Source organism: Copadichromis virginalis, linkage group LG7 (genome assembly GCF_057382275.1).
Source record: "Copadichromis virginalis isolate Kocher_CV1m ecotype Utaka linkage group LG7, C_Virginalis_male_GT1.1, whole genome shotgun sequence".
Lineage (NCBI taxonomy): Eukaryota > Metazoa > Chordata > Actinopteri > Cichliformes > Cichlidae > Copadichromis > Copadichromis virginalis.
The window spans coordinates 18,081,491-18,109,132 of record NC_140624.1 but is presented as its reverse complement, the minus strand read 5'-3'; the positions used below and the strand labels follow the sequence as shown (position 1 = coordinate 18,109,132).

The 27,642-nt window shown below is 41.0% G+C and overlaps 2 protein-coding genes across 4 annotated transcripts in view; both read right to left on the bottom strand.

Moving 5' to 3' along the window:
• The window catches only part of LOC146704870 (PDZ domain-containing RING finger protein 4), a 115,121-nt gene extending 103,039 nt beyond the window's left edge, over nt 1-12,082 (bottom strand). The window contains exons 1-2 of the mRNA XM_085462319.1: nt 11,330-12,082; nt 11,118-11,201 (exon numbers count right to left, since the gene is read on the bottom strand). Of these exons, the coding sequence (XP_085318445.1) occupies nt 11,118-11,201; nt 11,330-11,731 (486 nt within the window). The 5' untranslated portion in view covers nt 11,732-12,082. The remainder of the gene's footprint in view (nt 1-11,117; nt 11,202-11,329) is intronic.
• Nucleotides 12,083-13,491: 1,409 nt separating this feature from the next.
• The window catches only part of cntn1a (contactin 1a), a 61,467-nt gene continuing 47,316 nt past the window's right edge, over nt 13,492-27,642 (bottom strand). For all 3 annotated transcript variants that reach the window (XM_085462316.1, XM_085462318.1, XM_085462317.1), the window contains exons 11-24: nt 27,183-27,300; nt 26,853-27,000; nt 25,871-25,998; nt 25,008-25,180; nt 24,152-24,275; nt 21,422-21,583; nt 20,985-21,134; nt 20,314-20,384; nt 18,893-19,127; nt 17,872-17,975; nt 17,380-17,566; nt 17,113-17,225; nt 16,846-17,002; nt 13,492-15,670 (exon numbers count right to left, since the gene is read on the bottom strand). In XM_085462316.1, the coding sequence (XP_085318442.1) occupies nt 15,594-15,670; nt 16,846-17,002; nt 17,113-17,225; nt 17,380-17,566; nt 17,872-17,975; nt 18,893-19,127; nt 20,314-20,384; nt 20,985-21,134; nt 21,422-21,583; nt 24,152-24,275; nt 25,008-25,180; nt 25,871-25,998; nt 26,853-27,000; nt 27,183-27,300 (1,947 nt within the window). In that variant the 3' untranslated portion in view covers nt 13,492-15,593. The remainder of the gene's footprint in view (nt 15,671-16,845; nt 17,003-17,112; nt 17,226-17,379; nt 17,567-17,871; nt 17,976-18,892; nt 19,128-20,313; nt 20,385-20,984; nt 21,135-21,421; nt 21,584-24,151; nt 24,276-25,007; nt 25,181-25,870; nt 25,999-26,852; nt 27,001-27,182; nt 27,301-27,642) is intronic.

Genomic DNA, 27,642 nt, shown 5'->3' with positions numbered 1-27,642 from the left:
ATGCAGCTTTGATTTATGGCCTTTGGTTGTGTACAAACATACACATTGATAAGATGGAAAGACCTTTGAAATAATGTAGCTATGTAAAGCACACAAAAAAAGAGGCTGAAAATGGAATAAAAATTCCAAGACCACAGTACCAAAATGATGAATCACACTGCCTGCGCCGCAGCAAAGAACAGCAAGTTGCCCGTCCAAAGGCAGCTGAGTCAAGACAAAGAGAATACCAAATTACACAATCGCTCAGTACGCTACTGGATGAGGATGAGAAACAAACGCTTAATAAATTCTCTTAAAATGAACAAAAACATTGTCTCACCATTCGTTGTCAGCATGTGGAACCCAGAGCCAATTAAACAGGCTTAAAAACAATAAGGACTAAAGCTGCTGTCTGCAACAGGGGGCCAACTATTCACTTTGATTAGCCACAGATTGCTAGCTGACATCGATTTTAGCCCTCCCTCTGTTGGGAAGAGGAAATTTCTGTCATTTGTATAGATGGAGATTTTGTCTACTTCCAAGGCATTATCTCAAAGGAAACAATCAGGCGTGTGAACAAAAATAGATACGATCAATATTTCTTGGTTTTCATCTTTTCTTTTGTTTCTTTTCTCTTCTCACACACGCACGCGCCTTCTTTGTCGTTCTGCATTTCCCTCCGTCTACACACATATGCAGCCAAAACACACTCACATTCACAGCTAAACACCTCAAATCACCCTCATCAGTAATCTGTGACTGTTCAGGGCTCTGATAGTCCAAGGCTATTGATTTTACAATGCAGCAGTATTCAACAGTCATTTGCAGTGATGAGGGAAGACAATCGTAGCCAAATCATCCCCGGCATTCATTAGGAGGCTAGTGGGAGGAAACTAACTAGTGAGACTCTATTGAAACTTAATCAACAACTGGTTCAAGCTAATGGGGAGAACAACAAGCGAGTCTGTCCTCGGGTCCCTCCGGCGTGTCACTGTAGGCAGTAAAAGTTGTTAAACAAGTCAAAATCTAAACCTCAAAAGTGTTTCGTTCAGCTGTCTATACCACATGTTTATGCAGAGATCCTATTCCACTTCTGTGTCTACACCCACCCTGTGAGATATGTAACACAAAAGGCAAGGTAGCGTGCAGTTACGTGAGGGGCCATATGATCCACTTGATACGAATGCACAGAAGAGAAGCAGAGTCCACAGCTTAGATGAGTCATACTGGGAGAAAGATTAGAATTGAGAGAGAGAGAGAGAAAGTGAGCACAGCAGCACCAAATCCTTTCAAGTACTGGAGAGATGGAGATCTTCTGCATAGCACGTATGCACAGACACAGTTCAAGATTAAAAACAGTACATTTCTTAAACATGTCTAAAGTGTATGCATAATTTAGAAGAATTTCAGAGTATTATTTATAATGACTTTTGACTGTTGCTGATGACAGCACTTGGCGAGGAAGAGCTGTGCGAATCAGACACACACAGCTGTCACATGTGCAGCCAAACATCAATCATTCACATGAAGCAATCTATCTTAATGAGATTAAAAACTGCAAATCGGGAGCACTACCAACATCTGTGCGGGTTTGCCAATAACCATGAGACACAGCGTACACGTGTGTGCTTCCTGCCATCTGCTGGTTAGATCATGCTGTTACGCTTCCTACGCTGCATTCAGCTGTCGACTTGTCCAACACGGTGCATGCTTTTGCTTAATCTGCCAATCAAGGGCCCCTGATAATGAGAAACGCATGACGTACACAAACAATGTGTTCTCAATGCGGACAACCGGCGGCGAAGCCAACTCCAATCTGGAGCCCCGAGATACTATCAGATGTAGTGAGTGATAAGCGTGCCTCTTTGTTAGCACAACCAGATGGAGGTCTGGTACCAACACCAGTGCTGTGACCTCAACATGCTGACTCAGCACCACCAGTTTTGTACTGTGGTCGAATATATCTGGCTCACTATCGGCAGCAGTTACACAAACACACACGCACATGCAGATTGGTATCAGCCTCCTTCCCTACACGGTGGAGATCAATTAGCAGGAAATGAAGCAAAGAAACACTGACGTATGTGGGCTGCTCTGTGAGCACACCCTGCAAATTTTAAATCGTACACACATGTCAAACCCCCCACTCTCATTTGTTCTTACGTATAAACACTTGTGATATTTGTTGTAATATCCCTTTTGATATAAATGCTAATATTTTGCCAAACAATATAAATATGAACATAAGTCATCTTATGGAATGCGGCCCCACTTGATCAACTGTACAAAAGTCTTAAATTAGGATCTAAAATGAAATCTTCCACAAGTGGAACTCAATGAGCCCACATGATGATCTATAATAACTATAACTGCACCGATGATGTGGTCATTGGCTATGAAATGACTACATAACGCTCATGATTTCAATTATCTTTTTGTGAAAAAAAGAACACTGAAAAAGATCTGCTTGAAAGAATCACTCTGCTTTCTAGATGGTGAAACTATCAGGATTAAAACTCCTGCTTTATCTGCGGGACAACAGCAATCATAATGAATATTTATAGTCAATTTCTCTCCAAGTCCATTTAGCTAATTAAAAACCTCCCTCTGTTTCAGCAGCAACATGAAGGCAATGATTGGAATAGAATTAGACTGCTCTATCTGGCTGCAAAAAGTAACACGCTAAGCCTGTCACTAACTAGTTCCTAAGAGGTCGCGCTACAGCGAGCAAACACCAATTTCTGGCTATTACTGAAAGAAGCTACTCACTCACTGTAATCAGAAAAGACTTTAGACTGGTGTTCTCTGCAAACCTTCTCTATTGTAACTGTTTAAAGTCTTATTTTCTGTAAAAATGTGATAAACCAAGTTCTTAAGCTGGAAAAGATCGAACAAATCCATCTTTTTACGGGGTAAGATTTCTGGAAGAGTAGCATTGGGTTTTTTGTGAGGTACACAATAATGAGCTGTGATTGTTATTTTGGCTGCTCAGAGGTCAAACAAAAGCTATTTAAGTAAAACGTCTTTATGGTCACAAACAGACAATAGGAGCATTTAAAGGAGTGGTTCTGTTTTGCCGTCTTGCTGAACATGAGATTGGGACTCAGCTAGCCGTCCAATTATTTTGGTTAAAAAAAAACGTTTTTTAAAAAAGGTAGAGCTACAATGATAGAACGCTCCACCAGACAGCAGGTGCTTTTAGTTTTAATGACTTAAATAATGAGTCTGTTTTATAGCAGTACAGCAGGAAAGATCATGTTTATTTTCATTTTCCTTGAACCCATTTTTTTATATTTTAAGAGCTTTTGATGTTCTTGTTTGTTATAATGCCAGGAATAATGAGATTCACAATGTTAGTGATGTTATCTGCTTTTTATACAGTAACATCATTTTCAGGAAGGGCATCCATTATATTAGCCGACCTGATGTAAGGGTAAAAGTGAAAAAAATGATGTGGCAGGCTAGTCCAGTTTGCCAAGTTTCCATTGCAGCAACTGATGGATTGAGATATAACGTCCTACAGCTGTTCTACTGGATACAGATCAATGGTATCAGTTCCTCTATCCTCCAGGAACTGCCTGCACACTCTAATCATATCAGGCTGATATTGTTGTACACCAGAAGGAACCCAGGACTCACTGCACCAGCATAGGGTCTGTCAATGGGTCCAAGGATTTCATCTACATGCCTAATGGCGGATATGGTGCCACTGGCTAGGCTGTAGAGGTCTGTGTGTCCTTCCATTGATATGCCTCCACAGACCATCGCTGACCCACCACCAAACCAGTCATGCTGAACGATGTAACAGGACTGCTCTGGCAGTGTTCGTCCTGTTCCTCCATGCAAAAAGGAGCAGATACAAATCCTGGTGATGGGTTAAGACCCTCTTAGAGTAACTGCCTGTCTCCTGGAATTTCCTCCATGCTCTTGAGACTGTGCTGGGAGACACAGCAAACCTTAGCAATGGCATATATTGATTTGTCATCCTGGAGGAGTTGAAGTACCTCTGCAATCTCTGCAGGATCCAGGCATTGGGAGTAGTGACACTGACCCTAGCTAATTGCAAAACTAGTGAAAAAACATCCAGAAAAGATGAGGAGGGAAAAATTGTAACTATATAACCATTCTTGTTTTGGGGGGGTAGTCTCATTGTTGCCGTTCTAGTGCACCTGTAGTTAATTTCATTTACACCAAAGCAGCAGACGTTTCACTGACTTGATGCTGTACTCTTTTTCCTATTACAAAAGACTGATGATGATAAACAATCACAATTTCTTTGAGATCTGTCTGTCTGTGCCCGTGTGTGTTAGTTTGTGTGTCATCTGCGTTGTTGAGCTTATGTGTATGTGTGTGCATATCTAAAAGAAAAAAAATCTAATATGCTGATGTGTGTGCAGCTTTAAAACAAAACGTTTCACTGTTTTTGTATCCGACACAGGCGAGTGTTGGCCTTCAAAATGGAATGAAAGCCGGGACTCCAAAGGGTAGTTTTGTTTTGATCCCTCATCTTGGCAGGCGCACAGTGCCATGCCAGTGTTTGCTAATACCCCGAACGCACCTGGCATATTACACAAGCTTATATCCCATTCCTCAACACCTTCCTAATGTACCGCACTGGTCTTCCCTTGTACTGTTGGTTCTCTGACTATGAAGCCTCTGCCCAGATGTAATTAAGCCTTAATCCTCCTGCTGACAAAAGCAGAGGCAGTCTTAATTCAGTTTGCGCATCAATGTGCAGCACAAAGTCTGCAGGAGGCTTTGAGAATATGATGCATGTCCAGTGAAAGGCCAGAGGTGATGCTGTGATCTTGTCTTATAAAAGCCATAATGCACGGTCGAGGACAATCCACAGAGGCCTTTCAAACACTGGGTTCATCTGTAATGAATTCAGCAGTGGTAGGCTCCAATTTTGCCCCCAGGTATAACCACAACATTACCTCATTACACTCTCCTTACAACCTTTGCAGAGAACCATGATGCAAGAGTGACCACTGCAGCGAGTATGTGTATGTACACACACACAGCTGTTTGTGCACACAAAAGCACGATGCTGACTCAAAGCTTTCAGTGTAGTCTCCCTATAACAGCTGCAGTTACATGTGGTTAAGCCACATGTTTATCAAGTCTCCAGGAAATCAGTGGTTCTGTGTGAGTTCAAAAGGCATCAGGTAACTGACTAACCAAACCCCCCAGTGATGTTAAAGATGGGAACAGAGGGGGCGACCGAATTAGGATTTGACCACAGATGCTCAGTGGTTGAATCAGCTTCACGTCGAGCAATTTTCTCGACTGCTTGGTTGCACGAGAGCTGTTGTGTACAAAGGGTTTCGTGGCATCAATGGCAAGTGAAGTAGGAGGCACAGATATGTAGATCTGAGTGTGTCAAAACCAGGATGTGTATTTGTACTGCACGTGTTTGTTTGCACATGTAATGACTGTAAGTAAGCACTGGTGCATGAAAGTCATTTTTCAAACACCCCAGTGGGAAGCGACCTGGAAATTTCATCAGTTTCTTTTCAGCTTCCTAGTTTACAGTCTCTTTGACACAAGGCTCTTTTCCAGATGTTGGCTGCTGCATCCTGAACTTATACAGCCTACGGTTTACAGTCATTAAAGTGTGAGCAAAGCCAAGTGCTCTCCCTTCAGGATGAATGAAATGATCAATCACTCCAGTCACTGTGTGCTTCCTGTGGTACAGCTGAGAGCAAAGCTACAGTACAGGAAAGAGCTGCCATATGAAATCTGCACACCTGATAGGCAAAAACCTCAGTCCCTCAAAAAAAGTTTAAATAAAAAAAAACAACATGTTTTTCATTCCTGATTACTTTGGGGGCTTTAATTTATTCTTTTAATTTTCTAAACAGCCGCTAATATTTAAATATTTTACTAAAATAAATAGCCTTTCTCAGATATTTTACTAAGATGTTAAAAAGCATCCTTCTTCATCCTCACTGTTGTTTTGCTGATTTGCCTACCACAATCTGACAGCTGAGGTCAAGTATAAATAAAATGCCAACAGAAAACTGACCATCATAACTTTCATCAAGGCTTCATAATCAAAAAGGACATTAAGGTGTAAAAATAAAACAGCTGTACCCACAGACCAGGCTCTCCAACATCTCACCGACATTTAAAAAGGGCCCCTTTCAGCAGGTAGGCACAAGCTACCCATAGTGCCCCTTCTTAGCAGCGTGGTGGTCTTTAGCAGAAGGTTTTCTTTTTCACACCTCCTGCTTAAAACAACAGACCCAGACAGCTAAAATAAACTATGCACACAAGCACACACAAAATGTTTTACACTCACAGTTTTTGGTTGGGTCTACATACACACCCTTGGAATCTGGAATATTCTAATCTCAATATCTGCCTCACAGCTTTGGAAAAACATCTCAGTTGCCAAACCAACACCTAAGAAAACACAGCAAATTCCATCAATTAACAGAGTTTCATATAAATATGCAGAGAAGTCAGACTACGACATTAAGCAAGAACTAAGCGCTTATCTATGTCAAATATCTACAAGCAGAAAATTTGAAATTAATCCAAAACAATATTTTGTTTAGCACAAAAGTTGGTGTGTGTCTGTCAAATTGGACAGGAAATAGGAAATGGTGAACAGGGCGGTCCCTCTTTCTCACAGCAGAAGAACAAACACTTTAAGTGGTATAAATTCTGGGTACATGGCATACCAAACAGAGCAGAACAGGTACGGGGAAAGAAAAAAAACTCAAGAGGGCTGAAGCATACAAAACATGGCGTCCTACATTTCCACTACTTCTATGCAGTACTTGAAAAGATTGATTGACTCAATATCTGTATCAGCCAAGCCCAAGTTTTCTAAATCTGCCACCTTTAAGTGAAGAAGTTATAAACCAATAAGTAAGCTATTTTCTCTGAATAAAGGCATTTTCCGCCAGTTTTTCCTGTTTGGGCAAAGTCTTTTGGGAATTGGAGCACAAGGAGATTATAAAACTGTCTAGACATGCAGTAAAAACATGGGTAAAACTGTTGGCCCAACCAATGTCACCATCAGACGTCTGCCATTGCGACATACAAAAATGTGTTTTTTCTATATTTCTCAGGTAGTTTTTCGTTCAACCCAGCCAGCAGTTTTACTTCCAAGGAAAAAAGGCATTCACTCATTTAGCACCTTATTTGGGAATGCAAAATAGACACAAAAAAATTAAAGTTAAACTGACATGAAAGTAGATTTTTCTTTTATTGTGAAGCAATCTTATCATCTTTTGTTATGCAAGCAAACAGACTGAACTGCTTTCGTCTCCCTGCTGTCACGCAAGACGGGATTTTGATGACACTGATACTCAAGTTGTGTACTCTCCATTCTTTTGCTCTTTTTGCCCTTTTCTCTTAGTATAAACAAAAAGGAGAATTAGCCGGATCTCTTGAGGCCACTGCACTCCCACTCTTAACCAGTTTAAAAGGACTTCAAGAAAAAGAAAAAAAGCCTTCCCTGAAATGTCACGGGCACAGTATTGGTCAAAAGTGTAGATCTGAGGGTCCTGGTTTGAGACAGGAGGAATGGTGGGACTGTTTTACTGTACCTCAGCTGTGGTTTCATTTGTATGTTTATCTGGCTTTACACAAGCATGGGGCAAATTTCATGGGGAAATGAATGTTGCTGTGTTTTTGTAATGCTGACTAATCCTGCTGCCGTTTCAGTGTCGTGCCTTACTTCCATTATCCCTTTTCAACATAGCAAAACTGTCAACCTGACTCAAAGTCACCGACTGGATTCAGTGTTAGGCCAGTGAGCACACAATCAGTTGGAATAGATCAGTTCATCTCAGAGTTGCATGGAAAAATGCAACCGCCATCCAGTGCCACCTCACAAATGTTTTTTCTCTCCTCTTTCTTCCTTTGTTTCTTTCAAATACAATACTGAACAAATCGGCAAGCTCTTGTCTGCAGGAATGATCAGGATCACTGACCAAGAAAAACTGGCATCTGAGTATTTTACATTACAAAAGTCTCCCTCATTACTGAAAGATTATTTTCATAAAAGCTGCAATCTAGGCTTCGCTTTCCACATTATAATGAAGTGAAACCAGCATTTAATCTTGCATTAGTTATCACCAGTTACATTTACTTGAGGTTTAGATAAGAACAGAGAAAGTTTCCAATTACAACGCCATCTGAAAATCTGAATCAACTACTCAAAATACTAACTTTTAATTTAAGTGAAACAATTGAGAAATAACAAACTTAACAAGAAAGTGACATGCCATCCTTATTCCATAGGGTTTAAAAAGATGTCACTGATGTTGGACAAGAAGGCCTGGCTCGCAGTCTTCGCTCTAATTCATCCCAAAGGTTTTTTTATCGTGTTGAGGTTAGGACTCTGTGCAGGCCTGTCAAGTTCTTCCACACCAATATTGCTCATCCATGTCTTTATGCACCTTTCTTTGAGCACTGGTGTGCAGTCATGTTGGAACAGGAAGGGGCCAACCCCAAACTGTCACCACAAAGTTGGGAGCATGAAATGTCCAAAAAATGTCTTGGTGCTAAAGCATTAAGAGTTCCTTTCACTAAATTGCAGAGCTCAACTCAACTCAAACTCCACACCATAATCCTCCCTCCACCAAACTTTACACTTAACCCAGTGCAGTCAGACGAGTAGCGTTACCCTGGCAACTACCAAACCAGACTTGGTCAGTTAGACAAGTGTGATTCGTCACTACAGAGAACATGTCTCGCTGCTATAGAGTCCAGTGGCGGCATGCTTTACACCACATCCAGCCCTTTGCATTGTACTCGGTGATGTAAGGCTGTGATGGAGCTGCTTGGCCAGAGAAACCCATTCCATGAAGCTCTCTATGCTCTCTTCTTGAGCTAATCTGAAGGCCACATGAAGTTCTGAGTTATGTACCAATTTAGTCTGCAGAAAGTTGGTGACCTCTGTGCAAGATGCACCTCAGCATCCACTATCACTTTATTCGTTCCACTTTGACATAATACAAATAAATATACTGTAATACCAGTAACAGTTGACTATGGAATACGTTATACACCTATGGCTATGGAAGTGATTGGACCATCTGGATTCAATGATTTAGACTGGTGAGCACTTTTGGCAATATTATACTATCGCCAAAATAAGAAAAGCATTCTTTATATCTCAATAAGCTTTTTGGAGCATTGTCAGACCATGCTTAGATAACATGGGTCATACAGACTTGTGCAGCCCATACCTGTTTATTTATCCTGTCAGTAAAGCAGTAAAATATTAAACAAAATGTAAGTTAGTGTTATAAATTAAAAAAAAAAATGGAAAAAAGACACATCTTGATTAGTCTTAGTTTTGCAGGCCACGCTATATGTACCCATCAAGGATAAAAGATGTATTTCAAACATATTTCTTTTACCCAGACTCATAATGAGAAGGGCTTTGTTTTACCTCCTTTGTCTGAAATGAGAGAACCACTGCTTCAGTAACTTGCAACACATTTTCCATTTTAGCACTACATGTGTGCAATTCTAGGATGGAAAACGTGACAGGCATAACTAAAGGGGCTCAATAAAGTGTCATTAGGCCTGCTTTCCAACCACACAAAGAGGTCTTTGACGAGCCATAACTTCTGCTGGGATGTTTACTAGTCGCCCAGCTGCATTGTCCACACAGACAGAAGACCCATCGCTTTTCCAGCAAAGTGGATTTCCTCTAAAATTGAAAACCATGTTTTATGAACAGCAACCCAGCACTCCAAAGTATTGGAAAATCCATTTGGAAAGAAAAAGAAGCAAACAACCTGTTAAAAAAAAAAAAATAATTAAAAGACATATTAGAAAGGAGTATTTAAACAAAAACAAGAACGACAGAGCTTAAAATAGATGCTGTGTTGCTGCCAGGGGCTGGCAGAGGAGAGTTTTCCACATTAATCAAAAGTGAGTCTGTTGCACTCTGAGCATGCTGCAGGCAATTAGAGAGATACTTTACGTGACCATTACCACGATTAAACCCATCCACCTCCACCAGCAGCCCAAACACAACACAGTCCCTGGCCATAACACAAACTTTCAGGTTACCTTGTGAGCTTACCAAAAACAAGAGCTTAATGTTAGATTTGGAAGCAACGGGCTTAATAAACCTCTGTAGCAGCAAAGTCGCAGAAGCAGTTACAAAACGTGTCCACGCAGTTTAGCTCATCAATTATATACTGACACGGTTGTGAGCAATTACACAAAAACGACACCCAGGCTGGAGAAAACACATTACAAAAACAGGCATTTAACATTTAATCCAAACTGCTGACGACAGAAGTGAGAGTGGGCTTTTTAGTTTTTCTAAAAAGCCATCAGTCGTTCTTCCAGAAAATTAACCAAACCTCATTTTAAGGGAAATGTCAAAACATTGAAATTCCAGCCTTTCCAGTCTTTTCGCTGCAGACTGATCGACTTATTTGAGATCTGAAGAGATACTTGAAGATTGAACCTTGCGGCTTGGAAAATGGAAGTCCGTTTATTTAGGAGATAGACATTAATATATTAATGGCTTGTAAATGCATTAATAAGTGCACTTGCAACTCAATATAAATGTCATTCGGTGATTCTTTTGATAAGTTTCGACACTGGCCTACATTTGTTTTACTCTCTGTAGGTTAAAAGATACAGAGGATGCTATGATTGGCTGAAATGTGCATGAAAGTGATCAAGTCAATGCCTTTGTAAATAAACTTACACAAAATTAAAGTACACACTACACCACTACACAAACATGACAAATAAGCAGGAAGTGTGATGAGAGAATACCTGCTACTGTTTAAGCATTCTTCAGACAGACTGCTATCCCACAGTCAACATTTACTCACAGAATGAACTTGCTGTGGGGTTAAAGCTGAGCAGAAGCAGCAGGTGAAAGACAGCAGGAGGAAACACATCCTTTCTCAACAACACCAGAAGTGTCTTAGTGGATACTACCAGATATTTAACATTTAATAATTCAAAAAGCACGTGCACTGTTGCCTCTGGGCACGTTGGATAAGCACTATATGCTGTGAAGCTTTTTTTTTTCCTTTTTTTTTAATGAATCAGCCACATTTACTGGCCATGTCAGCAGAAGGGCTTAAAGCCTGAATATGACATTGATTGAGAAGCTGTTATGGGCAGTGTGCTTCTCTTACCTGGTGTGCTTTGGTTTGACCCTGTGCCATTTCCTCATTATCTGATACCTTGCTCTCCATGTCAGCAGCTAGGCTGGAGTCACTCTGATTCAGTCAAATAAAACAACACAAACACACATTTAACAACAAAAAAAGTCCCACTGTGTTGTGTGTTTCTCAACTGATAAATGACATTTTTTACACAAAATAGCCTTAGAGAAATCACCTCTCACCTTGCAGTAACCAGCTAACTGTTCTGCAATACTGCGGATGTGCACCAAGTACTGGTTAAGCCTCCTTTGGTACTTGAGTGCGTCGAGTTGAGCCTGGTTCTGCAGAGTTGACACCTGGGCTAAAAGGCACTGCTCCCTCCTGTTCCACCTGAGCCTCGCTATCCGGGCGTCGTGTTCCAAAGTTACGCTTCTCTCCTCCAAAGCATCGGCGACAGTGCGGAGCGCCTCCACACAGCAGTGCTCCCCTTTACTTACGTCCAGACCGGACAGCAGGAGACCGCATCCTCTCTGACAAACACCTTCACCGCGATGTGGCTTTGTTTGCGACTCCATCCCGCCTGGGGTTAAAACTTGGCTCTCTCGGTCCTTCTCCACACCAGCACTCGGGCAATCAGCGCACATAGTTTGCCTGGGCAACTTTTGTACGCGGAACAACGAGCTCGGACGAAGTTATTTCAATTTACAAGTCTGGACACATGAAGGCGTGCGCGCACTGAAAAGTTTGAGCGATCTGGGTTGCTCTCGCTGAGCTGATGGGCTGCGCCACTTTTTTCAGCACATGACAAATGTGAACAGCAAACTTCAACCTCCTGACTTCCTGCTGTTTCTGGACAGGGTCGATATCTCTGTAACTTTTTCTCTTCACAGTCGATATAATGAATTTAATACCAGTTATGTATGATGCGCAATAGTTATTTAATCTTATTTGATTATTTGATTTGTCAATTCGTTATCCTGTCATATATAAGTGAGCCTCATCATCATGTTGGTATTTTATTTTGCGTATTTTCTCTCAGTTTTGTGCAACTTCTCTTAATTGTAATGTGATTTCATGTGTTACTAACCTTTTCCAACAGAGGTCGCTCAATATCCCGCATAGTCTGAAACAATTAACTCTCCCTCCAGCTTTTCAATTAGGCAGTCCAAATGATGATTGCAGTTATCAGTTTGCTCCTCCTCCACTATTAATTTTCTTTGCTTATTAGTACACTACAGTAGTTCTACAATAGTGAAAATAGTCTCAGGGGTGCGATGCACTGGCAATGCAGTTTATAGACAACTACATTAGTCCATGCAGCATGGCATGCAGCAGCCATCTCACACAGCATCACATTTCAGATCTCCCTGCAATGCATTCTGTTTCTAGTCAGCTGTTGCACCGCTTTAAAGTGTGTTTTGTGTTTTCCGAGCTGTGAAAGAACTGCGTAGATTTACAAAGGCAAAAGTGCAATCTGTCCAGGGACTGCACACCTTTCTCCAGAAATGCACGTTTTATTTTTTTTTCCCACCACCATTTCAGCAAATGAAATAGTAGCACTTTGTTGTGTAAATCTGTTTTAAAAAAGTGCTGCTACATTTAAATGATTCCTGCTGTGATCTAGAAGAGCAGTAGGACTCCTCTAGAGCACAGCACCAGACTTTAACAATTGCTGTATGTGTGTTTTGTGGAAAGTGTTACACGGCCACCTGTCACAGAGGCCATATGCTTGGACTGATAAGCCATTAAATCATGGCAGAAAAAAAGGTTATCTCTGTCTTTTGTTCTCTCTCTCTCTGATTTCACAGGGGTAAAAAACTGTTAAGAACCCTGGGTGAAACAGCAAGATGGCCAAAACCCCAAAAAGAATTCGACCTAATCCAAGAAAAGAAGTGATAACAATTTACTTTTCATCTGCTCAATACCTGATAGGACACACAACTCCAACAGCTGTTTCTCCTTGAAAAAGTGGAACAGGCCTTATCTGTAATGGAGGCCAGAATGAAACACTATCTCTGATATATTTGGTACCAGCTTTTGTAAAGAAAAGCTTTTTTTTTTCTCTAGATAAAAGGGGGACACACACAGAAACTGACAAGAACATGCCTATACATGACAGATGATGCTTTTGATTCTCTTACTTTATAGAGCATTTTAGAGCTGAAAGTCTGCTATCCTCCTTGTGAAATGCCTGTCCTATAAATAAAGAGTTTGTATTTATCCGTGGTACTTTTACTTGAAAAACGACACTTTTTTTGATGCCATGTTATGGACCTGTAATAGTAAATCATTTCAAATAATCAACTGAAAAGCAGTACAAGTCATTTTTGGGGCATGTTGATGAGCATTCACTGAGCAGCTGCTGCAAGAATGACAAAGAAAAGAGCAGAACAGTATATGAATGTATAGTTAACTACACTTTTATTGTTTCTTGTCCAGCCAATGAGAGGTTTCAGTTTCATCCCTCATATATGCCATTCATGTCCAACGAAGCACTGAATTCCAGGAGGCAGCCAAACATGCTGCCACAGCCACCAATGATACTATCAAATCGCAGCCATTGCATGTACCAGACTGCGGGACCACTTCTGAACTCAAATGAGTGAGATTCCTTTAGTCAGTTTAAGATTTTCTCTCTCGCTTAGCAGCTAACGAACATATTAGTCTAGGATCTACTCCTTCTCTGACGTAAAGGGATGCCACTCAGGTATGGAATGTGTTTCACATGAAGCCGAGAGGCCGAGAAGTCGCTATGATGTGGAAGTGTTGCAAAGTAATGTACCACTTGCTCTCCAATCTCATGCATGTTATAATTTTGAGCCGCTGCTTCTTCCAAAAATGTCAAAGTTCAAGGCATTCATGCATTTGGCAACTCTTTTTTTTATGTTTTGTGGCATGAAGAAAAGTCAGGAAAAAGCACTTTGTGGTGGACATTGATATCGTCACAATGTAAGAAGCATGACCAACGTCAGTCACACAAGAGAGAAATCAGAGGAACTCAAAATGTACCGTTTGCTCCTCCAGTTGAGAGAAATAAACTCTGAAACTGTCCAACCAGAGCTGGGCGGAGACATACAAATATAATATTAAAAAACAAAAAAAATGACAATGTTTATATATCTCTGATCATATGTTAATAAAAAGACAAAAATGTATTCAGAATAACATCGTGAGCTTTGGATGAGCTCTTACAGCTGACTCGGATGGCTTTGCTTACCTTCTGATTTTTAGAGAATGAAAACAGGTGCTAATGCAATGATCCTGTTAGAAAATATAAAGTAGCCACAGGTAATTCAGACATTGCACAATTATAGGAGGGCATGAGCGTCGCTACCATTCACTCTCACTGTTAATAGGGACTCACACTCAAAGCCATAAATGAGAGATATTAAATGAAACTGATCACATTAAATAAAATGCCAACATTCGTTTACAAAGCACCAGGTGGTACCACTGAGGTCCTAATGATACAGTCAAAACAAAGTAGATTTAGTTTAGATCACGGGCGATGTCTTTCAGTCTCGGTTGAACATCAATCTAAATGTTTCTGCAAAGCCTTCATCACAGTCACACACTGTTCGCCGCAGTTTTACATTTTAAACTTCCTTTAGACGTTGTTGGCACTTCCTGCTGCTGTGGGTTGGTTCCAATGGATTCTGTATTTGGATATAAATGTGCCAGAATCAGAACACTCTGAGCCATTTCAATCGTCTCTTCATCAACATGCGCACAGGTATTAGTAAAGCTTATGTTACGGTTTGGAGATAAGCAGCAATTGCATGGTTAAACCAATCCACTTCTCTTTAAAAAAACCTTGTTATACTAGACAGTAAAACAATATCAATTACTGATTACTTTTCAGCATGGCATCATCTGCTCATTTCTCTACCTGCGTCTGAAAGGATGCAGGCGGTTGAGATTTGATTTGACTGTATCTCGTTAACAGAGGGTGTGCTTAATTTAAGAAAAAAAAATCCACCGAACAGCAAGCCATGAAACACATGAAGATATTTTTTTATAAACTCATACACTTACCCTTCACAGTTACTTGTTTACCTTATATTATGGAATGCACTGTAGGAAGAATTTTCCAGAACGTCACAGACCAAACATACAGCATCTTTATAATAAGAAAGAACAGCGTTGTGATTTAAAATGACCAAACAGCCAGCCTATCAAAAGTGCAGCATTTGCACTTCCAGAACGTTTTAAAACAAGTTGCTGTGAAGGATAAGTGCAGTCATTTATATAAGGCATATTTTTAAAGTTGACAGAACTCCTTTGACTCTCCTCCAAAGAGGCCATTTTTGTGGATAAATAAGGAATGTCTTTGTCCTTTTTCCAATTTTTCCATTTCTGTGTCCGTTTCCACAAACGTATTCCAGAGGAAAGAGCCAGAACATGGCATCCCAGATTACAGGGCGGAACTGAAAGATTGTGGAAAGAGGCTTAAAGTCCTTGCAGGAGTCTCCTTCACAGGAAGTGAAGACAAAGATGGCGCTACATTCAGAGGTTCAGGCAGAGGAGAGCCACAAAGAGCAGGGAGAGTACGCTGAGAGACTGGGCGGCCGAGACACCCCCACCTGACAGAGAAGGAGAAATGTAGGTATACCTTCATCAATAGCTGGAACCTACAACAACAACAATGAGACTGCACATCACCCCTAACCGTGCCAAGACACTGAGTGTCACTGTTGTGTTTGCAAAATCAGTTTCAACCTGCTAGGTGATCAAACTGTTCATTGTCCATAAACTGTAAGTAATCTTAATGACACCTACCAGTATGCTTTTAATTATATTTTTATATATTTTGTCTTTGTCTTAGTATTTGCTTTCATAAGCCACTGCAACACTTTGGTAACTTGCAAACATAGAAGATGGAACAGGAACGTTATTATTATTGTTGTTATCAACATCTGGAAATACTGAAATACTGTACTCCCCACCAATCCTCAACCATCAAACTCAAGACCATGTTTGGAGTGTGAAGTGTGATATACCCCATCTGTGTGGATAATGCCTTAAATGCCCTTCTATTTGTCAGTGCCCTGCACTTAAAATCCCTCACGGCTGAAATTTCCCGGTCTGTGAAATCACGCTGTCAGGTGGGGTCTGGACTGAATGATAAGGGATAAGGAAAACCACAGGAGGGGTTTCCTCTTCTCATCAAGATCAATTACAGAAGCTTAAGCTCTTCTATGCAGTCGGCCTGCCCCGTCAGTCCATCAGCCAGAGAGAGGATCCAGTCAGCGGGCTATCAAGGCTTTAGTCACGGGCCATCTTAGCTTTCCAATCTAAAGTATATAACCAGAAGTGACAGCTCTGCTCTGGCCCATGGGAACCCTCTAGCTGTGACAAATGATAACCTACTGCATACTCTGAACCTGTAATCCCACCAGAAACTGGCAGGTCAGGAATGAAGTGTGTGTCTTTCCCCACAGGAATATGGATTTTAAATGTCATCAAATTACTTAAGTCTTATTTTTTTCCTGTGAGTGAAACTAAACCTGGGTGGTGATGGAATAGAATTTTCATGGGTGATTAGTTTCATGGAATAAGAGTAATTTAATCTTAAAAGATAACAATTCAAAAGGAATTTGAAGGAATGTTTATCTCTTCTAAATTTGTTCTTTCAGGTATTTTAAGCCACATACGTTCTTCCATTTAAGCACAATCAGACACCATGTTGACAGAATTAAACACAAAAGCCAACTTAGGAAACTAGGGATCTTAAATCAACTCAAAATCACTTTATTACCTGTGATCTGGACTGTGGTCGTAGCCCCATCTCCTCCTTCTGTGTGTGCCCGGACCTCCACCACATAGTTCCCATTTGGAGGTAGGGGAAGATCAATGTTTCGCTTGTAGGTGTTGTACAGAGTGCCTGTGGTTTGGCCCTCTGGCCTGTATAGTACCTGCGTATGCACATATGTTTAATGCATATTAATAAATAACGAAAAGGGTCTCAGCAGCTATTTTTTTTATTTAAGAGATGAAACAAGAATGATGAAAAGATGAAACTCACTCGGTACCCTTCTATTGAGGACTCATTAGCCATCGGTTCCACTTGTTCCCAGGCAATATTTATTGACTGGCCCTTCACTTTTTTAGCTATTATTTTGGGGGCTCGGTCTGGTGCTGGTGAAGTTAAAACAAAGCAATCATGAATATGTTTATTTTTAAATGGCTCAAATCTTGTGTGCAGAATGCACTGTTCTTACAGACAACACTGAACTGTTTTCCAAGCACTTCTCTGTTAGTTAATGATAAACTACTGTAAAGAGCAACATACGGGGTTTCTTGGTTAGGACCCGGAAGTGGTGGCTGGGTGGCCCATATCCTGCAGAGTTGTAGCCTCGAACCTCAATAATGTACTCTGTGTAAGGTCTCAGGTTTTCTAGTTTAGTGTGGTTCTCCCTGCTAGACACGGCAATCGTCTCGGCCTGCCCTTCACTTTGACCAGATTCCCAGTACTTCACCTGGGAAACAAAGACGCATGGGTGAGACTGCAAGGATACCATCTTGGTTTCAAAGCGCTCTGTACAAGTGAAAACCTTATTAAATGTAAGTATCAGTTTAACAGTTTTTGAGAAATGCTGGAGAAAAGCACGTCTTTATATTTAAAGCAATATGTTTGTATGGATGTTTGCTTTTATGGAGTTAAATTGATTGTGGTTTTCCTTAGAGGTGCTTAAAGTAAGTTTGCAGTCACAAATGGAGGTGTTTGAATCAGCTAAAGTGATGACTACTACTGTGATCAAGCCTCATAAAAGTTTCTACTGACCTGGTATCCATCTAAATTATTATATGAGAGGGGCATCCAGGACACAGTGGCAGCTTTGGCAGAGAGAGCTCTGGCTTCAACAACTGCAGGAGCTTCAGATGGAGCTAAAAAGAAACCCAGAGAACAGATTTATATTCACTACAAGACCCATGTTTTAAGGATGTCAAAAAATTACATTCATTGTTTTCTTTTTTTAATCAAACACAAAGCAATCCAAAATTTTTAAATATTTAGTTTAACATACACAGACTTACTATACTAAACATTAGCTTATATTTCTTCATACGTATCTATTGGCTTCTTTTGCTTTTTGTTCTCTCAGTGGCATTTCTCTTAATCCGCCATCAGACACTATTCCACGACTTATGGAACATTTAAACCCTGTGTGTAGTCTTTTCTTGCCAGGAAACTGTCCTAAAATGCTAAACTGCCATGCTGTCGCCACGTTGTAAACAGAGGCAAACTCTGAGGAAGATGGTTTGTATGCATGCGCAACCAGCCTGCACGCAACTATGGTCACAGATTTGCCCGGCGACGGCTCACTTTGAAGGCGTAACCGTAAAAATCATACACCCCCACCAGGCAACCGTTTCCTGATTGTGTTACCATGGCAGCAGGAGCATCTCTGTCACCCATCATGCTTGAGTTTCTAGTGGTTATCTCAACTGCTTGTCAGTGGAAGCTAATAACTTGCTAAATGCTTTGCATCTTTGGGTGAGTTATCAGCTTTCTGGTTCATGCTACGTAGATCATAATAATCCCCCAACAAGGAAACCGAGAAGAGAAGGGGGGACGATGGGTTCACTTTCAAGGGGTATTAATATTTCTCATTATTATACATGAGAGCTAATATTAAAAGGATCCTACTTCACAGTGGCGCACTGACTAGCAGGACTGAGCAATCCCTCATTCTCTGACACTAATAAAACAGAACCAGGTTGATCTGCGATGCTGTTTTGAGATCACTTTAGCACATTTTTCCCTGTTACAGATGAGAGGGCTGAATCTCTTAACCGCTCACCGTCTTGTGCAGAATAGATGATGGCTGTTAGGCTGTAGGGTCCTTCTCCCTGGACGTTAAACGCTTTGACTTTGACTTGAAACTCTGTCAAAGGTGGGATGTCAGAGGCTTTGTGGACGTAACGCCTGGCCTGGGGATCGGCTACTGCCACCCGTTTCCACTCTTGCTCATCTTGGGGCTTGAAGGCCACAATGTAGCCAAAATTAGGCCCATAGTAGTACTCTGGCTTCACAGGCTGTTGACAAAATGAATAATAAATTGAGAAATGGCATTTGGCAAATGTTTTATTTAACACATGTCACTCTTGACCAGCTTTTATAGCAAAGTAAAAAATAGCCTAACTTAAAAAAAATCAAATTTCACAAATCAGATGATATTTAAATAGAATTTAATACAGTGACTGCACTGTGTAAGGCACCTGTTTTATATACAGCAACGACACAATTGGCTCATCCTTCTCTATCATTACACCTCATTTCCTTTGTGGACACCGTGTCTTTGTCATCGCACATGCACTGCAAGATAAACATATCATCTCGTCCTCCAGCTGCTCTGGAATTGAACGGTCATGCTGCAGCCAAGAAAAATACAATTTAGCCATAGCTAATTTATCAACGGCTGCAGCAGAGAAGCAACACACCATGAATTAGTTCAGTCGCTGAGTTGTTTTTTTGTTCACGATAGCGATCGTTTTATCATTCCCGTCTTCTCTACTGCATGATCTGTGGTACGCTCGTTGTTCTGATTAACAAAGCAATTGAAAACCTATCATTGTGCTTTATTAATTACCAGTTTAAAAATTCTGCATTACTTATCTTAAGTGTAATTGACCTTTTTTCGAATTTGCACTACTGTCCATGTACATCTCAGAAGTTGCTGTAGTTATATATTTATATCTATATTATATATCGCCGTACATCTCTGTTACTGTATTTGCACTACTGCCGCTTTTTATAGATGCCCTGGAGTGTTCTTTTATCTTTTCTTATTTCTTCTTTTATACTACAGTGAGAAAGAAACGATAAGCTCTCCTGTATGTGCTGCACATGTGGTGAATAATAAACAACACAATAAAATCTTTGGATCTTTTCTTGGGCTTAATTTGAAGAAGTGACACATCTTTAAGAGCCTAAAAAAGATTCAGCTGAAGCATTTAAGACTACGAGGACCTGAATAACTGAAATCCTGAGCAGACATCTGCATTATCTGGTCTTTCTGTGCCCTTTTTCAAACTCATTTTAATAATTTGTTGGATTTCTGAAACACTGACCACATGGCTTCCCACTCACTTTTAAATGTAAATCTAAATGTCAGTGTGACTATTACAAATTGAACTAAAAACGAAACATCTTTTAGCAAGTTTTCATATATAAACATGTAACCCATCTTCCCACTTTACCCAGTGGAAAGTCCCAACCTACCGTCCATGTGATGGTCAGTTCTCTGCTAGCCCCTCCACCCCCGCCAACATCTGAGGGCGCCACCACAGGAACTACAATGAGACGGCAACAGCAAAACTCTGAGCCCACATTGCTATGAATCCACGCAAACAAAGCCAAACCACACAGGCTGTAACCTAGCCCTGCCAATGTTGCTCTAACATCCTTCCTCTTCAAATGCGGTATCAGTGTCTTCTCCTGTGCCAAACGCAACACCTAAATGTCCACGTGGGAACGTTGCCATTCAGGGAGCCAGAGAGGGACAAGTTCTTCTGTTTGCCTTGAGTCTAGTAGCTCACTTTCAACTTGTGATTATTTTTTCAAGAGAGGTTACTGTAAGTCTGTGATTCCCATTTTATAATTGAATTTCAGTATACAGTTTCACCAAAGTGCTCATTTGTGGAGGTTTGTGTGGTGAGTTTTCTGCACTAGAAAGCGCGGCATGATGGGATTTATGCTGACTCATTTCTCCAGTGATACTTAACGTAAGTAAACAGTGCAATAATAGAATGATGATGAATAAATAACAGAACGGAAAGCTGGACTGTAGTACCACATCTCTTTTTTTCCCTTCCACTTCTTGACCTATTAAGTTGCTCCGATTCTTTATTCCTTCTTATATTTAGATGTCCAAAGTCAAAAAACAATCTTACCTGCTTCCAGCGTTTTAACAATAGGCGATGGGTTGCTTGGGTCTCCTGTTCCCAGAGTGTTAGTAGCAATGACCCTGAACTCATAGTCTGTCCAGGGAATCAAGTCCACCACTGTGGTCATCTCGGCGTTCCCCTCTACATTAACAGGAACTATAGAAAGACAAGTTCATTTTAGTGCTATTGCTCTCTACGGTTGAATATTATATGCCGGTTGTATCCTTAAAACAAACGTGCAGTTCTATTTTGGGAACCCATCCTATGTTTTAATTCACCGAAGCATAACTAAAGTATATTTAAGCCATCTGTAAGAGACATTAACCACCTTGTAGGCCTATAGTATCATTGTGTGGCATGACCACAAATATTACAACACCAGATCCAGCTCAGCATTACGGTAGCAGTGTTTATTTTACCAACAAGCACGCTCGAGCTCTTACATGTAGTGGCATTCTTCCAGACATCGTTTGAGAACTGGTCCTTGTACTGGATGATATATTTGGAGATCGGACTGTGGTTGTCTGCACCACGGCTCCACTGCAATGTTACACTTTTGTCTGTTTTTTCTATTATTCGCACCCCACCTGGAGCACCAGGAGGACCTGGGCAAAGAGAAGAATAACAAGAAGGCTTAAATTATTGTTAGAAGGGAGGCAAACATAAATGTGGCTGCAGGAATCCCTACAAATGCTCACTTTGACTTTTTCCTCAAGCGGTCAATAAGTCTCCTACATGCAAACTGGAAAGAAACTCCGTTTAGACCCTGAGCTGTTTAAAAACTTTACAAACTTTCAAGATGTCTAATGTTAGGTGCATATGAAATACTGCACATCAAAGCCGTTACATTTCCCTTTTTTTAAGAGTTTTATTTAAAAGACATCAGCAAAGACTGATGGATTAAGGCATTAGAGCTTAGAAGCCCATTGACATACATGAACTAAAGCTTAAGCAAAAGCTCTACAATCCAGTGTTTCTCTTGGTCCTAATGCTCCTCTTGATTCTTCCTTTGGAACTTAAAAAAATGGCTTAATAGAAAACCCAGACTGTGTCAGGGTTAGACTCCCAACCCACAGCATCAGAAATCAGCCAGAATTTACTTTTTTCCAAATCATGAATGTGAGCCGAGAGAACTAAGGCGATTAGAGAGCCAAAAGCCGGACAGGCCTTAAGCTTACCCTCGCCTCCAAGAGTCAGGAGAGAAGGCTTAGTTGTTACAATCTAATGTAAGGAATAAAACACTGCACTTTAGCTTTTTACAGTTTGGAGCCCATATGGAGGAGTCCTTGAGTACAATCCAGAGTTTAACAAAGTCTGTAAATAGTTTTCCTCGTTCACAGCAACACTTCAACATTGCTCCAAGACTCCTAACATTACTCTGTTTACACGCACGCATACATTCACATGAAAACAGCTCCGCAGCCTATCTTTAATCCCTGCTAATAACAGGCTACAGGTGCAGAGCTGTGTTTTGAGCTTGGACACTCTCCTCAAGCAGATCTGCTTCCTCATCTGCCATGATAAATGGCTGTCTTTCATCTCTCCCTCGTTGCGCCCCAGGCTGCTGGCATTTGGCACTCCATTAGGAGCAGCCCCGGACCTGTGCTTTGGTTACACTCTGGGAAACGTCACAGTCAGCCGCTGTGCGTTCACCTGGCCATCTGTCAACACCTGCTCTGAAAGCAACAGCAGCAGCAGCACACCCAAGACACACCAGGGATCACTGGCAAGCAATTCACTGCTAGAATTCCTATCTAAAAAGATCCTTTGTCCTCCAGCACTGGAGCCTGTTTCAAGCGCTGAGGAAAGCACTGCAAGACAAGTTCTCAGTCATCAAGAAGAAGAAGAAGGTGAAAACAAAGTGCGATGAATCATCCACAATCTGAAATACAGTAAAGAAGACACAGAGACCTCCGAAAAAGTGACAGTGTTTGCTTTGTGTATGTTTACATCTATATGAGGTTGGAAGAGCAAGTTTAGAAATCAGCAGCTGTCCTCATTGAAATACCGTGCTGAGAGATTGAAATCACTGATTCATTATATACTCATCCCGAGGCATTACGCTTGGAATATAAACAGGTCAGAGCTGGCACTGTACTAAAAACATTGCTTTTTAGGTCAAATTTTTACTTTGTCTGTGCAACCATAGCAACAAGCACAAACTTTCCTATAAAACAATTCATCTTACTTGGGACTGGGTGGACATAGCAATTTGTTTCGGATAAATATGACCAGCAGTGTGCCACCGTGCAGCCAAGCAATGCCATCTTGAGGCAAGCCACCAGCATTTATACTTGTCCCATAGCAGAAATGCTAATGCCACTTGGTATCTGACTAAGTTAGTCTGACCTTTTCAGGGTGGAACCAGTAGAAGCTTAAGTGTTCTGTCTCATGCTTGAGGACACAAGGCATTTCCTTCATCGGCTTTTTCAAACATTTTCTCCCTCACTTTTGTTAGCATGCAGTCTTGGGTTTGACAGATTATCTGGCAAAAAAAGTTCTACGGTCTGGTTGCTCGGGAGAGATTTACTTCTCTTTAAACATGCGCTGCACAAAATGCAGTACTTGTACTGTCTTTGAGCCTCGTTCTTTTAACATATGTGCACTTTTTACCTGCATGTTAAAGGTCTAACAACAAGAGCCTGGGAACATTGAAATTTAGCAGAAGGAACCAGGGTTTTTTTCTACTTTTGTTTGAATTGTGTGGTTTTTTGTCATTTAAGCTTCTGCTTTATTTTGACAATGTCTGCATGATCAAGGCAGCAAAATATTTGGATGCTAATTTTTCCTGTAATATTAAACATACATAAATGAGCAACAACCATTAAACATAGGAGTTTAAGACTCAAAAACATGAGCTAATCTTTTTCGACAGGGCCCTGCAGGCTTATTTTGTCAGATGTGATTGACAGTGCGTAAAAATGCACCAGCTGCCATTTGACTTTAGGTAACATGTTGTAATGTAACTTAATCCTGATTAGTGCATGGGAGTATGTGACTGTTTGCCAACGGAGGCCCACACACACTAAGACTGTGAGAATAGTGCAGAAAAATTACATAAATATCATGTGAAATAACAAAACAAATCTGTCTTTCATAGATACTATACATTATGTGTTTGTTTAGTTAGCTGAATGCTTTGAGACATTTTACATACATGACTCTTGACTCACCCCTGACAACCAGGTGGGCAGAAGCAGTGATATTGTCCACAGGGGTCTGTGCGGTGCAGGTGTACTGTCCCGCATGTTTCAGCTGAACATTCTTGATGAGCAGCTCGCCATTCGAGCTTCCATTCTGATCAAAACAACACAAGAGACAATGCTTAAGTTTAGAAGAAGTATACACTATGCATCAGCCTGACAAACATCATAAAATATGGATAAATGGCACATTAGTATCAGTCTAGTAACTGAAGCAATCGAGGTGAATTGGGCAGGGAGTTAAACAAAGCCTCTTTTCGCATTCACAAATGTCGAGCTCAGCACACTGAACAGTCAACGTTCTGACTGAATATGAGATTCAACTTTAAAAATACATCAAACTAGCAGTCTTGCTAATGCCACACAAACAGTATCAAATGGAACTGAACCCTGTTTTTACGAGGGGAAAATCATCCCTGCATGCAAAAATCAGGATGTCATCAATCACAGTCATAATAGTGTTTGCCTAGCAGGCGGAGTGACAAATGAGAAAAGCTAACCACTAGCTTATGGTTAGTGCCTTTAAGAGGCAGAGAGAGAGAGCGAGTCATGTCAACAGTAACAGATGTTAGCAGAAATTGCCATTAAACGGATATACTGTGCGCTATTCCCGCCTAGGAAGGTATGTGAAATGAATTTTAGAGTCATGTTCATTTATATCCGACTGTACTTTTCCATACCAGGTATTCCACGTATTGCATCAACCTGACCTCAGATATGCTTAGGATGTGCGTGAACTCTAGGTCAAGGGGATTTTTTTCAGTTTTCAATTGTGGCCAAACCTGGGTTATTCAAAAACAATAAATGGAACAACATGATGTCTCACTGTGGTGCGTTCGTAATGTTGGCTGTCTATGTGCAGGTCAATGACTCGGCCATCTAGGGACCAGATGAAGGTGATATCTAGAGACTGATCGTGTGATGCTGCGCACTGCATCGAGGTATCCTCTCCCAGTTTAACGTCAGTATTAGATGGTGCCAAGGTGATCTTCGTAGAGTCTGTGGGGAAAAACAGGAAGATAAACAGGTCTCAGGGATTATAAAAAAGAGTCAGTTATTTAACTCGTGGGTAATTTGATTAAATGAAAATCAAAGAAAGAGCAGATTCCTTATATAAAAAAATAGACTTAAACAGTTCAAAGATGATCAACTGTAGAGTATTTGATTGGGGTGTAAAAAAAAAAAAGCGAGAACTCTGAAATATCAAAAATAGCCAGAAGAGGGCAGAAAAGAGCTGCACATCCATACCAACCGAGCTAAGTGTAAAAACACAGAATAAAAAGCTTGACAGCTCTGACTGCATATCTAAAGAAAACAAACAACAAGGAAAACAAAGCTCATATCAGTCTCTGGGGATTTTTTTTTCTTAATTCTATCAGACAATCCCAGTTTATTCTTCTTCTTTTTCACTGAAACGTGTGGGGGCTAAGCTGAATCTAAAGAAGCAACCTCGTGTCATTGCCCTTGGGTAACGACTGAATGTCCCACGAAAGCTTGCTATCAGCCTGCAAAGAGGGCCATAACTCAACGATAGCAGACATTTGGAGGTCGCTACTGCTTGGTGGGACTGAGAGTGGCAGGAATGATTGCCAGCTAAGGTTGACATCAGTCAAAGCAAGTCACAGCTGTCCTGGAAACATCAGGGATACAAAGAGAAGCATTAAACATTGTTCTTCAGCTGGAACTTGCCCATAACCAACAGGTCGCCGGTGCTATTGGCCTTGCCCCGGTCATTCTCTGCAAAGCAGGTGTATCTGCCTTCGTCTGCTCGTGTCACATTGAGGATCTCCAGGCTTCCATCCTCCCAGATGAACACCCTGTGGAGAAACCAGAAGTAATAGTTCACACACTCAGGAGAAAGCATTATGCAGTGTAAAATTATTAGCACAATATGAAGGTCAGTAGCCCAGTGTGTAGTCCAGGGATATGTGGACTATTAAAAAAATATGAAAGTACTCAGAATATGTGTCAGTTCCTTAATGGATATTGAGTTTGCCAAGGGAAAAAGAAAGGAGGAGAACTTTTGGAAGCTTGTGCTAACAGCAAGGCAGCAGTGTTTGATTCATTTTTTTTTTCATATAAGTGCATGAGAGACAGCCTGCCAGCCTTGCCACTCTGCCCCCACCCAGAGTATTAGGATGCATATGTTCCACAATAACTTCCCTCCTGCTCCTCCTTCAAGTGAGTCCCACTCTGAAGTATTTAGGGTGGGAGAAAAGTTGTTGGGGGTCTCAGAGCTTACAGATTAGGCTTGTTTTGCCAGTGAGGAGCACAACACAGGGTTTTACACACCAGGCCGGCCACACTAATCTTGAGAATGAGCTTAATGTTAGCCACTGGTGATGGCAAAGCTGACAAACAACAAGACGAAAGAATTTTTCTGTGGACAGTATTTAGTCGGTTTAGAAGATCTAGAGATTATTTAGATCCCCAAAATCAAGCCAGTGTACATTTCACAACTAAGTCAGCACCAAATGACATTTTATTCCCAAATACTTCCCCATGGATAAATGTAACCCGGATGTGTCAGGCAGTCACTGAAAACAGTTTATGGTTGATGAATATTGGAATTAAAACAACAAAGGAACTCTCTGGTAAACCAGCCTTTGAGAATGAATACAAATGTATAAAATATTCACAGATTCGAGGCAAACAGAAAGAGACTGTTCACCTGGTAGAGTTGGAAAGCAGCTCAGTGTCTTTGCTCCAGGAGAAGGCGGGCTTTGGGGCCGCTCTGGGTCGACACTCAATCACCACCCGGCCATTTTTGGCTGCCAGCACTCTTTTCACTGGGTTGTGTTCAAATGTGGGAGCACAGTCTGAGGAGTGACAGTGTCGAGCACAGATTAAACACAGGAACGCACGCATATATATATATATATATATATATATATACACATACATATTCTGGCTAAGCACAGTCACCATGTCATAATAAGCATCTATTAGTTAGCGTGAAACGTGACACAGCCGTGGGTGTTGTGATAGTTGTTTGACTCACCAAAGACACGCAACTCTGCGCTGGCATAAATGACTCCGTGACGATTTTCTGCTATGCACTGGTACATCCCTGAATCATCAAATGTCAAGCTGCTGAATCTCATCTCTTTCCTGTCAACCTGTGGAGTGCAAAGTAAAACAAAATAAAGCATCTTTTCCCATAATGTTTGAGTTCTGTTACAAAGCAAATGGCCATAATTAAAGTGATGATGGCTGACATGATGGCTACTGCAGTTCAGCTGCCTGGCAGAGGATTTCATTAATGCATAATGATACATCCAGCAACCTCCCCCACGTTTCTGTCACTGGCTGCTCTCTAGAGCATTTTCGAGCCTGATGACAGTTGCTTCTATGGAGCATTACACAACACATGCTGGCACCTGCTCAAAAACAAAAGGTGCTTTTTATTGAACTCTCCTGACACCATGTCTACCCACAGTGCCAGCTTCCTGTCTCTGCTG